The 13,768-nt window shown below is 43.7% G+C and overlaps 1 protein-coding gene across 4 annotated transcripts in view; it reads right to left on the reverse strand.

The window, feature by feature from the left end:
* Positions 1 to 13,768, reverse strand: part of polm (polymerase (DNA directed), mu) — a 93,537-nt gene that overhangs the window by 21,611 nt on the left and 58,158 nt on the right. For 3 of the 4 annotated variants that reach the window (XM_060856439.1, XM_060856438.1, XM_060856436.1), the window contains exon 2: positions 5,883 to 6,094. In XM_060856439.1, coding sequence (XP_060712422.1) covers positions 5,883 to 6,094 — 212 coding nt within the window. Of the gene's footprint in view, positions 1 to 5,882; positions 6,095 to 6,366; positions 6,463 to 13,768 lie in introns of those variants that run through there. The other variant, XM_060856437.1, reaches the window with a different exon arrangement.

Genomic DNA, 13,768 nt, shown 5'->3' on the forward strand with positions numbered 1-13,768 from the left:
TGCCACCAATCCTCTCACCTACCCAAGTCCAGAATAATTAACCCTGTAACCGCAATGTAACTGATAGACAAGTTGACTACAATGTTTCATCGATACAAGTAATGCCCCAAACAACTTGTGTAGAAATTACACCTTCCAACTCATGTAAAGGATGCATAACCCACCGAAATATAATGTCTTTATCTCAAGTATTTCAGAAAGGCACTTTTCAACTTTCCTTCCACTGCACATGTCACAAGGACACATGTTGCTTCACATGTTTTGAAAAGATATTGAGTAACTTACAGAGGACATGTGCTGCCTCTGGTTTCACAAGAGGTCACATTTTTCCGCATGCAAAACCTTGCCTAATAATTGAGGAAGATCAGTGAATAAGGTCACGATGTTTACAATTCTCAAGTCGAGGGCCTCTTCCTCAATTCTTTAAAGGCAAAAGGTCTGACGACCAAAAAGCTGTTCTCATTGAAGAGAGACGAATGGTGTTGAGTTTACCCTGCCTTAGGTGAGGGCTGAGTTTGAGGTGGGTCCTTCACAGTAAGCTTAGCTGATGTGGGAATTGAGCCCAGAATGTCAGTATTGTAAACCAACCATCAAGCCAACTGAACTAACTGTTTTGTAGAACTGACACACCAATTCTTTAAAGTTTGCGTCATATGTAGACAGCATGATCAAGGCAGCTTCTGGCATGCTTACCATCACTGCTCAGACCTTGGACGACAAGAGTTGGGATGTCATGTTGAGGTTGTACGGGAAATTGGTCAGGCCTCAGTGACACAGTTATGGAGATGTATACCATGGAAATATTCCCCTCCGTCCAATTCACCATGCCAACCAAATATCCTAAATTAATCTCGTCCCATTTGCCAGCATACAACCCATACCCTTCGAAACCCTTCGTAATCATATATCCATTCAGATGCCTTTTAAATGTTGTAATTGTACCAGCCTCCACCACTTCCTCTGGCAGCTCATTCCATACACACACCACCCTCTGCATGAAAAAGTTGCTTCTTAGGTGCCTTGTAAATCTTTCTCCTCTCACCTTAAACCTATGCCCTCCTGTTCAGGACTCCCCCACCCCAGGGAAAAGACCTTGTCTATTACCCTTTCCATGCCCCTCATGATTTTATATACTTCTATAAGGTGAACCCTCAGCCTCCAACATTCCAAGGAAAATAGTCCCTGTCTATTCAGCCTCTTCGGATTGTTCAAACCCTCCAGTTCTGGCAACATCCTTGTAAATTCTTTCTGCTCCCTTTCAGATTTAACAACATCTTCCTGATAAAGGGAGATGAGAATTGAATGCAGTATTCCAAATGTGGCCTAACCAATGCCCTGATCAGCCGCAGTATGACATCCCAACTCCTTTCCTCAATGCCGTACCCAATCAAGGCAAGTGTACCAAATGCCTTATTCGCTAACCTGTCTCCCTGCAATTCCACCTTCAAGGAACTCTGAATCTCCACCCCAAGGTGTCTTTGTTAGACAGCACTCCCCAGGACGACTAAGTGTGTAAATCCTGCCTTGATTTGCCTTATCAAAATGCAACATCTCACACTGATCTCAATCAAACTCCATCTGCCACACCTCAGCCCATTTAATCAAGGTCCTGTTGTGCTTGGAGTTAATCTTCTTCACTGTCTACTACACCACCAATTTTGTTGTCATCTACAATGTTCCTAAATGATGCAAAGAAGTGGACCGCACACCAATCCTTGCAGCATACTGCAAGTCACAGGGGTCTTCTGGAGTAGTGGTTCTGTTCGCCGAGCTGGAAGTTTTAGTTGCAAACGTTTCGTCCCCTGGCTAGGAGACATCATCAGTGCTGTGGAGCCTCCTGCGAAGCGCTTCTTTGATGTTTCTTCCGGTATTTATACTGGTCTGTCCTTGCCGCTTCCGGGTGTCAGTTTCAGCTGTCCGCTGCAGTGGTTGGTATATTAGGTCCAGGTCATTGTGTTTTTTGATGGAGTTTGTGGATGAATGTCATGCCTCTAGGAATTCCCTGGCTGTTCTCTGTCTGGCTTGCCCTGTCTGGAGTACTTTAGTCCATTCCTGATGAAGGGCTTATGCTCGAAACGTCGAATTCTCTATTCCTGAGATGCTGCCTGGCCTGCTGTGCTTTGACCAGCAACACATTTGCAGCTGTGATCTCCAGCATCTGCAGACCTCATTTTTTACTTACAGTTCTAGTCACCCTGCTCTAGGAAGGATATGATTAAATTGGAGAGGGTTCAGAAAAGACTTACCAGGATATTGCCAAGAATAGAGGGTTTGAGTCATGCAAATAGGCTGGATAGGCTGGGACTTGTCTCACCGAAGTGTTGGGAGGCTGACGGGTGACCCTATCGAGGTTAATAAAGTTTTGAGGTACATAGATCAGGTGAACAGCAAAGGACTTTTCCCTAGGGTGGTGGCATTCTAAACCAGGGGGCAAAGCTTTAAGATGAGAGGAGAAAGTTTTCAAAAGGTTATGAAGGGCAACTTTTGTTTTATGCAGAGAGCAACTTGTGTTTTACGTTTGTGTGTGGAATGAACTGCCAGAGAAAATGGTGGATGGTACAGTTAGAACATTTAAAAGACATGTGGCTAAGTACATGAACAGGAAAAGTTTGGAGGGATTTGGGTCAAACACAGACAAGTGGGACGAGTTTGGTTTGGAGTGTAGTCGGTGTGGACTAGTTGGACTGAAGGGTCTGCTTCCATGCTGTATGACTCTACAGTCTGCATTATTGTAAAATGTCAGGTACTGTATACAAAATGCAGAATTAGTTTTCCACCATGAACACGCAAATAGTTTTGCATTTTTTAGTGGCATGTTTTGTTGCTTGAAATTAATGCTGCACAAATCAAATTCCACTACGCTTTAATCTCTGTTTGCTCCCATTTCAAAATCTCACTTCCCTTTCCCTGAATTTTGTCTCTAAAATCTTTGTAGTTCTGATTCCCTGCGCAGGTCCCAAAGTTAACTGGATGACTGCCACTAGAACCACCTCCCTATCATTCTGTAATCATTTGTAAACTGTGTCTAAATGTCAACATTGTCTCTGCTTCAACAAACAACTGCACAGCCTTGAAAACTTGCAGTTCTTTTGAAAAAATAAGTAATTTTGGTCTCAACAGTTTCCAGTTTCATCCAATATCAACATCCTCTCTTCAATCAATCCAATTACCTGAAGCAGATTTTGCTTACCTCTTCTGCCCCATTCCTTCAAAAATGTATGTTTTGAGTCATCTCTGAAATTCTTGCTGTGAGGAAATGGTTCCAATATTCCAAGTCTTCTCTTTGTATTTTTATTTCATCCCGTGGAGCAGCAAAATAAGGTTCTCTCACTCATTCACTTTTTGTTCCATCATACTTCCAAAATGTGGAGCCCAAACTGTCCAAAGTACTCTGTCAGTGGTCTTACTAAAGTTTTGTGTAGACACACCATTCAAATGATATTTTCTTTGCTTCTTGCCATGTGAGGAGCTTCCTGTGTGATAACTGTGAATTACCGGTACATGAGCACCCCTGCTCTTAATCAGCACCCAGCCTTTCTCCATTCTTCCTGCATCTGCTGACAAGTTTAATTTGGTTTTAATCCCTCCGTCGATTTACCCTTGCAGATATTCAGAAATTTTGAAATAATCTTGATTTTTACTTGTGTCCGTGTTAAATGGTTTATTTGGTTTGGACTTGGAAACACAGCACTGATCATTTGCAGCCAATATGTAGCGTGGTTGAACCAAAGTCACTTACAATGGTTCAAGAAAGAGGCTTAGGACCACAACTTCTGAGAGAACAATTGGGAATAAACAATAAGTTCAGGCCTTGCCAGGGCATTCCGATCCATTGAACAAACAAGAAAACTTTTCTACTTGCTTTTCAACAGGCCAGCTCTTGATATTCCCAAATTCACTTTCCACCTTGGTGCACTGAGTCATCATCATTATCTTTTTCTCTATTCCATCTTACATCTATTGTGGCAGTTCACCACCATCTACTTGAGGGCAACGAGCAATGTACAATACTGGCTGATCCAGCTAGTGACACCCACATTTCATGAATAGATTTCTAAGAAGTTTGATTTTGACCTGCAATCTCATTATGCTACAATCACCACTCCCAAGATGATCAGCCATTTTTGATTCCTGTCACCAAGTTATTTTGATATATATTCATAAATCAATGCCTATTTCCTTTCAAACAAGCTATTTAAGTAAGCATCATGTACACATTTTAGGAATTTTATTTTCTTTTCTCACTGACATCTCGCTGTCCTCAATGTGCATTTAAGGTCTCAAACAATAATTGGGCATCTCCGTGTTCTGTCAACAGATTTTCTCTTCCTTCCTCTTCACACAGTGTACAATCTCTTATCCAACAGACACAAACTCTCAGATCAGTTTCTAAGTAGGGGTGAGCTTCATCATCTTCAGACTACATTCAGAAACATGAATAGCACTTTGACAGGCTCAGCAATACACTGAGACAATGTGCTCAGGCAAATTTGATAAGGATTCGCTAGGTATTTGAGCAACTATGAAATGCAATCCATTTGCTATCTCCATGTTGCCAGGATAAATAAATTATGTTGAAACATGTGACACAAGCCAGTTAAATGTTCAGGTCAATAGGCAGAGTTTCAAAAGATGAATTCAAGAACAGATTCTCAACAAGTGGCATTGACCGGATTCCTCCCAATGTCTAGCTGGAACAGTGGTACAACAGAAAGGGCGCCAGGTTTCTCGCACACCACCAAGACTTCTTGTGCAGCAAGGACCGATACAAACTAAAGAACAGACAGGATTTGGCAATTAGGTTTGACCACAGCTGGACTACTGTATGCAGTTGGAAACAATTTGCCACATAATCCTAAAGTTGTGAGGAAATACACCAACAACTAATTTAGAATGGTCATTTGGGCTCACTGCATGACTCACTTGTGTACACCAGCAGGTACACAGAGGAATATACAGGGCCCTGTTCTTCGCTGACACAAAGAACAGGTACGTGCACTGCAACTGTTCCATTGCAACAGAACAGGTCACAACCATTCACTGGCTTTTGTCTCAGGACAATGCCCACATCAATCAGAGTCAATCTGCCTGCTTGAAAACTGAAGCAAAGCCTGGTAGTGAATCGTCAGTCAACATTGTCCAAAGCCTTCTTCATGGCAACTCATCCACCAACCCATCAGTACTCTCACTCATGCAGTTTCATGTTGTTTTCCCTCTTGAATGGGTCATCTTGCAAAATATCCTGATGACTCTAAGATGAAAAATTTTTTGACAGTGTCCCTTTTTTAAGCAACTCATGTTCAATATCACCAACTTACTACTTAATATTTAACAATAACATGAAGCAGTCATTGGGAGCATGACCACTTTTTGTGCAGGAACAATATGAATGATTTTTGGATGGGGGGGATGGAAGGACAGCAAAATGACACCAACCCTCTGTGCTCATTTGCAGTATCTGAATGACTTCCCTCCAGAATAGGCCGAATAGCTTCCTGCTGGGTAATACATGATGATGATGATTCACAATGTAAGTCCGAGTTATGGCTTAAAAGATGATAAGGCAGTGGTTCACATTGTTCCCTCACAATGCCAGGGTGCCTGGTTTGATTCGATACCACCCTTGGGCGATTGCCTGCGTGTGAGTGTGCATGACCTGCCTGTCTCTACATGGGTTTCCTCCTGCAGTCCAAAGATGTGTAGTGGATTAGCCAGGGTAAATGCAGGGTGGCAGGAATAGGGTAAGGGTGGGGTAGTTCTGGGTGGGATGCTCTTCAGAAGGTTGGTGCAGAGTCAATGCACCAAATGGCCTCTATCAGCACCGAAGAGATTCGATGATGTGATCAAACTTTGATCCAAACTCACAGCTCCAGCTCACTCACCTCATCTGCTCCTCCACACGAAAACCCTTTTTCTGAGCAAGCTGTGTGAGGAAGTTTCTCCTACTTGAGCCCATTTTCCTCTCCACCAAAAATATCCCAACCTCAGAGAACTTTGCCACCACGACAGGGCCATCCCCATCCCTGGAGTTTGAGGCACCAGGAAGAGCTGGATCTTTCCGCCTCTTCTTCCGAGGCAGCAAGGCCATGGTGAACTGGGAAAGGGAGATGAAACAACATGGTCAAATGTGAGCAAAACAAGACTGGCAACATCCCCAGCGAAATTAGCCACATGTAGCCCTTGTTTCCATTGGGGCTTGGACAAAAATGACAGCAGCCATTGGCTTAGCAGCTCAATAGGACAGAACTAACACACACCCAAACTAAGACCCAGACCTTTGCAAGAACCTGGAAGGTGCTGCTGCTGCTTTTTGGGCCGAACAAGAATGGGAGACATGGTCAAAGGTAAGTGAACTGTGCAACGTACCCAGGCAGCAAGACAGGAGGCTTCTGTCCACCCAACACAGTGTCATTTGACCTGACCTAATCGCTCAATCCAGCCGATGCACGGAAATAACTCAGGCCCCGCCTCCGTGCGCGTGCCCGCGGCCTGGACGAGGACGAGCGCGGCGGAAGGCTGCAGGAGGCAGCGACGCGGCCCTCCTCCCTGAGCAGCCGAGAGTGCAGCCAATGTTGCGTGAACCCAGCACAGGCTAGTGACCAGCAAAACACAGCGTGCAAGCGGATGCAACACTGGGGCAACTCCAACACACTGCACATTTCCTGGGGTCTACTCACTCACTGTCTCTGCAAGTGAACCACTTTGAACTATATGTGAATACATTCCAAAACAGTCCAATCAACTCCAAAACAGCCTTGTTTTATTGACACCCCATCGCCATCAAAAATATGTTACCATCAGCAGGTTCACTGTGGTGTCAGGGAATACTGTGGGGTTCTTTTTACTTTCTCCCCCTCTTGCACTGCCTGACCATGTGCTGCCTTTGTCTGTTCCTCTCCCTTTTAAAGTGCTGTTGTTTTAACTTGTATTGCTCCAAAGTTCCTAAACAATGCAACAGCATATAAAACAGTAGTTGCTATTCCTGGAATTCAAGGAAAACACCTCCAACACCTAAAATACCTCAAAAAAGGAGCAGCCTGTGACAGCCGTCCTTCGTCTTGACTTACCCAGAATCTTCTTGTGGCATACAATTGCCAGGCAATGACCATCTCCAACAAGAGACACTCTTATCAACACCCTTTGACGTTCAATGATGTAACCATAACTGTGAGGGTAGGAATAGGAGGATGGGACAGATGAATGCATGGCTGAGGAGCTGGTGTATGGGAGAAGGATTCACAATTTTGGATCATTGGAATATTTTTTGAGGTAGAAGTGGCCTGTACAAGAGACGGATTGCACCTAAATTGGAAAGGAACTAATATACTGGCAGGGAAATGTGCTCAAGGAGGATTTAAACTCATAAGGTGGTGGTGAGACCCAGGGAGATAGTGAGGATAGAGATCAATCTAAGAATGGTACCGTTGAGAAAAGAAGTGAACCAAACAATCAGGGCAGGCAGGGACAAAGCAGAGAACAAGGTAGGACTAATAAATTAAACTGCATTTATTTCAATGCAAGGGGCCTTGAAGGGAAGGCAGATGAACTCCGGGTATGGTTTGGAACATGGGACTGAGATATCATAGCAATTACAGAAACATGGCTCAGGGATGGGCAGGACTGGCAGCTTAATGTCCCAGGATACAAATGCTATAGGAAGGATAGAAAGGGAGGCAAGAGAGGAGGGGGAGTGGCGTTTTTGATAAGGGATCGCATTACAGCTGTACTGAGGGAGGATATTCCTGAGAATATATCCAGGGAAGTTACTTCGGTTGATCAGAAATATGGGCTGAAAATGTGTTGCTGGAAAAGCGCAGCAGGTCAGGCAGCATCCAAGGAACAGGAGAATTGATGTTTCGGGCATGAGCCCTTCTTCAGGAATGAGGAAAGTGTACCAAGCAGACTAAGATAAAAGGTAGGGAGGAGGGACTTGGGGGAGGGGCATTGGAAATGCGATAGGTGGAAGGAGGTTTAGGTGAGGGTGATAGGCCAGAGAGGTCAGGAAGAAGATTGCAGGTTAGGAAGGTGGTGCTAAGTTTGAGGGTTGGGACTGAGACAAGGTGGGGGGAGGGGAAATGAGGAAACTGGATAAATCTGCATTCATCCCTTGTGGTTAGAGGGTTCCTAGGCGGAAGATGAGGCGCTTTTCCTCCAGGCGTCATGTTGCTATGGTCTGGCGATGGAGGAGTCCAAGGACCTGCATGTCCTTGGTGGAGTGGGAGGGGGAGTTGAAGTGTTGAGCCACGGGATGGTTGGGTTGGTTGGTTCAGGTGTCCCAGAGGTGTTCTCTGAAATGTTCCGCAAGTAGGAATGTTCCGTTCAGAAATATGAAAGGGATGATCACCCAGTATTGAGCAGGAAATTGAGAAACAAATTTGTAAGGAGATCTCAGCTATCTGTAAGAATAATAGGGTGGTTATGGTAGGAGATTTTAACTTTCCAAACATAGACTGGGACTGCCATAGTATTAAGGGTTTAGGTGGAGAGGAATTTGTTCAGTGTGTATAAGAAAATTTTCTGATTCAGTATGTGGATATACGTACTGGAGAAGGTGCAAAACGTGACCTACTCTTGGGAAATAAGGCAGGACAGTGACTGAGGTGTCAGTGGGGGAGCACTTTGGGGCCAGCGACCATAATTCTACTGGATTTAAAATCGTGGTGGAAAAGGATAGTTCAGATCTAAACGTTGAAGTTCGAAATTGGAGAAAGGCTAATTTTGACAGTATTAGGCAAGAACTTTCAAAAGCCGATTGGGAGCAGATGCTCGCAGGTAAAGGGACGGCTGGAAAATGGGAAGCCTTCAGAAATGAGATAACGAGAGTCCAGAGACAGTATATTCCTGTCAGGGTGAAAGGAAAGACTAGAAGGTGAAGGGGGTTCAGAAGGCACACAAGATTAGTGATGCTGGGGGTTGGGATGGGTGATTACAAAAGAAAGTAGATGTTGCATGCACCTGTCAGAGTGGGACAAGAGCACCCTTGGAGGGCGGTGGTGGAGAAATCCACCAGTGATAAGTACTTCTGGATTTGGGCTAACTTTGGAGGAGATGGACACGACAGAGTCTTAATGGACATTTAATATCCTGACGTCCTCATGATGATTGCTCAATAAAATAAACCTTGCTGGGTATCATGGAGAGAAACCCTCCATTAAACTGAACAAAAAAAAATCTTCAGCTGCTCCATCATCAGGTCAGAGGTGGGGATGTTTGCTGATGGGTGCACAATGTTCAGCACCATTCATGACTCTTCACATACTGAAGCTGCTCATATTCAAATGCAACACCATCTGAATAATATCCAGTCTTGGGCTGCCAAGTGGTAACTAACAATTCGAGTCAGAAATGTACAGCACAGAAACAGACCCTTCGTTACAACTCACGAAAGTGAGGACTACAGATGTTGGAGATTAGAGTCAAGATTAGAGTGGTGCTGGAAAAGCACAGCAGATCAGGCAGCATCTGAGGAGCAGGAAACCTGATGTTTTTGGCAGGAGCTCTTCATCAGGAATTCTGATGCTCCTGCCCGAAACATCAGTTTTCCTGCTACTCGGATGCTGCCTGACCTTCGGTCCAACCCTTCTTAGCCAACCAGATATCCCAACCCAATCTAGCCCCACCTGCCAGCACCCAGCCCATATCCCTCCAAACCCTTCCGATTCATATACCCATCCAAATGCCTCTTAAACGTTGCAATTGTACTAGCCTCCACCACTTCCTCTGGCAGCTCATTCCATATACACACCACCCTCCGTGTGAAAAAGTCGCCCCTAAGGTCTCTTTCATATCTTTCCCCTGTCACCCTAAACCTATGCCCTCTAGTTCTCAACACCCCCACTCCAGGGAAGAGACTTTGTCTATTTACCCCATCCATGCCCCCCCATGATTTTATAAACATCTATAAGGTCACCCCTCAACCTCTGACGCTCCAGTGAAAACAGCCCCAACCTATTCAACTCCCCACCTTTAACTCAAACCCTCCAACCCTGGCAACATCCTTGCAAATCTTTTCTGAACCCTTTCAAGTTCACAACATCTTCCAAAACGAAGAAGACGAGAATTGCACGCAATATTCCAAAAGTGACCAAACCAATGTCCTGTACAGCCGCAACATAGCGTCATAGAGTCATAGAGATGTCTAGCATGGAAACAGACCCTTTGATCCAAATTGTCCATGCCGACCAGATATCCCAACCCAACCTAGTCACCCTTGCCAGCACTTGGCCCATATCCCTCGAAACCCTTCCCATTCATGTATCCATCTGGATGCCTTTTAAATGCTGTAATTGTACCAGCCTCCACCACTTCCTCTGGCAGCTCATTTCATACATGCACCACCCTCTGCATGAAAGAGTTGCCCCTTCGGTCCCTAAATTAAACTCCATCTGCTACTCATTGGCCCATTGGCCCATCTGATCAAGGACCCATTGTACTCTGAGGTAACGTTCATCATTGTCCACTATACCACCAAATCTTGGTGTCATCTGCAAACTTAGTAACCATACCTCCTGTATTCACATCCAAATCATTTATATAAAGGACAAAAAGCAGTGGACCTAGCACTGATCCTTGATGCACATTGCCGATCACATTCTCCAGTCAAAAAAGCAACCCCCCATTACCACCCTCTGCCTCCTGCTTTGGTGCCAATTTTGCATCCAAATGTCCTGCTCTCCCTATCTTTCATATGATCTAACTTTGCTATCCAGTCAACCATGCAGAACCTTGTCAGACACCTTGCTGAAGTCCATATAGACAATGTCCAAAGCTTTGCTTTCATCTGTCTTCACTGTTTCCCCCAATAATGATGTCAGTTGTTACCCTGCTTGCTCCAAGTAACTGGCTGATTGCAGAGGGTGCCCATGAATCATTGGCTTCACTGAAGGCTATCTCTCTCAACTTGATGTCCGATGATTCCCTTTCAATTTGGAGACAAGGGGGTATGCTTGCAGCATTTGCACTATGTTTGCCATGTGTATGGCTAGCACACATTGCAGATTTGAGAATCATGTAGCACTGTGTTGTAAAATGATCTGTCATCCCCTTGACTGGTAATTGACAATCATGACAAACTGCCTGGATTTTTATTTGTGCTAAACTGCAAGGCAAAATTAAAATGGACCTGGGGGAGCAAAGCTAGGAAATGCAATGCCGTACAATGCTGGGAGTATGAGATCAACAAAAGCTGAATGAGGCTAAGAGCAAGTGAGGATCCCTGAGATTCTTCATGCACCAGTCCATGAATTGGTTGGCTGCCCAACAGCAGTGTTCTTGCAGTGATGTTATAAAGAAACAAATCAGTGCACTTCCAAGTGTGGAACACTGTTGTAAGTGGATCACAGATGTCCATGGTGATGCAGAGAGTCTTTTGCTTGTCAGTTGTCAATATCCATGGATATGGGGTGTGCACGGCTGCTGCCCTGAAATGTTGGTGCCAGTTGTCTTGAATGAAAGACTGGAGGAGCAAGCAGAAAATCGCCAGGTACCTGCTCAGAGTTTCATGTCAGGAGTCATCATGACTAGTTTCTATTTTTTTTGTCCCAGGTTAACTATAACACCAGCCAACACAGAGTCAGTGCTCTAAACTGTGGAGACTCGAAATCTCCTGGTTATATATATTTTTATTTTTAAAATCCCCCCTAACTGTGGTAATGCTTATATTTTCCACAGCACCCGTGTTTTGTGTGTGCAGGTGTGAGACACAGTGAAAGGTAACACGACTAGTTTCTATTCTAGTGAATTGGAGCCTGCACATTAATGAGGTCAGATTAAGTGGTAATGAAGATGACAATGAGCAATAATTTACTGTAATAATCCTCTCACTGCTCACTGACGTGAAACTCATGTTAATGTTTGTGACTTGAATGGAAAATAAGACTTGTCAGTCTCGATATAAAGAAAGGCTGTCTTGACATCTCATATAATTCTCTCAAATATCACTGCAGCCCATGTCTTTGGGAATTAGGAAGATTCCATGCTTGGAGTCCGAGTTGAGGGAGATTGGGTTTACAATTCTGAACCAAATACAACGTTGTTTTGTATTTTTCTTCCCTCAATTTTTGTAAAAACATTGATGCTTTTGGAATACAGTTCCGTGGGTCACATAAACTTTTGGTCTCCATTTACACCCCAAGTTGTGAGTGATCAAGTTGTTAGTTGAGGCCAACTAAAAAGCTCTCATATCCTATGTTCCCCAGGATCTGCGCTGTTTCAAGCAAAGGTTATTGAGTAGGAAATGTGTGCTGAGCTCAATTTCCTCCAGTCCATAATTACTATCAATTACTTGTTAAATTTAAATCTGAGATAGATACACTTTGTTTAAGCAAAGGAATATAGACCTGAAGCAGATATGCTACAGATTAGCTATGATCTCATTGAATGATGAACAGGTTCAAGGGGCTGAATGGCCTACTCCTCTTCCTATGTTCCAATAATTAAAATCTTCTTAACTGCCTAGGATCAGCTATTACAGTAAAATCTGGATATTCACTTTGAGATATTCTGATCTACATGACTGAGCAATGCACAGGTCAGTGGAATTACATACTAAGCCACAATAAAACATAAAAATGTATTTAGATGTCTCAAAATAATTTCTTTTCCATAGACAAAACAGTGACAGAGTTCAAATACGATGAGGGTAGGCTGACTCGAAGGCACAGATTTAAGGAAACTCATGAAAGCAAGAAGGGAAGTGGTGAAGAGAATGAAACTTATCACAGACTTTCAGACACTACAGGCATATTGGCTGACGATACAATTTTAGCCATTTACATCTTGTAAAGAAACCATTCATCCCATCATGTCTATTTGACTTAAAATTAGCTCTAACCTCATCCCACGTGCCAGGTTTTGCTCTGTATCTTTTTTTATTTTCCAACACTTCCAGTATAACCATGCACTGGTTAAACAATGATAAGAGTTTCTGCTTTTGATGACCTTTCAGTCATTAAACCCCTCCTTCCAACATCCTCTGGTAAGGGCCAATTTCCTTCAATTCCCTCTAATCCTTTGGAGATCAGTGGTCCCAGATTATTGATTTCTAAGTATACAGAGACAAAGAAGTGAGTCCCTCAGTTGCTCACTAAGATCTGTAACCTAACTCCTTTGACCCATATTCAGTCGGACATTTGGAGAACAAAATTTGAGAAATTTTCAAATTAAAATTCAGAAGTGATACTGCTCCAATTGCCTCAGGCCCCACATTAAATGATGATTCATTATGTATCTTTTCTCGAATTTTGTATCCAGTCCTAGTTACCCTGTTATAGGAAGGATATTATTAAGCTGAAAAGAAGTTCAGAAAAGATGTACCAGGATGTTGCTAAGAATGGGGGGCTTGAGCTATAAGGAAAGGCTGGACTGGTTGAGGCTTTTTTTAACTGGAGCAGAGGAGTTTGAGGGGTGACCTTATATAGGATGAAAAATCATGAGGCACGTAGATAAGGTGAATGACAGATATCTTTTCCCGAGGGTGGGGGAACAGGACTACGAGGCATATCTTTCAGGTGAGAGGAGAAAGGTTTAAAAAAAAGACATGAGGGGCCAATTACTTTAAGCTGAAATGGTTCCTGTGTGGAATGAAATTCCAGAAGATGTAGTGAATCTGGGTGCAGTTACAGCATTTAAAAGTCATTTAGGTAAGTACATGAGTGAGAAATGTTTGGTGGGATATGGACCAAGTGCAGGCAGGTAGGTTAGTTGAGTCTGGGATTATGGTCAGCATGGATTAGTTGGACCAAAGGCTCTGCTTCTGTGCTGTATGACT

This window comes from Hemiscyllium ocellatum, chromosome 48 (genome assembly GCF_020745735.1).
Source record: "Hemiscyllium ocellatum isolate sHemOce1 chromosome 48, sHemOce1.pat.X.cur, whole genome shotgun sequence".
Lineage (NCBI taxonomy): Eukaryota > Metazoa > Chordata > Chondrichthyes > Orectolobiformes > Hemiscylliidae > Hemiscyllium > Hemiscyllium ocellatum.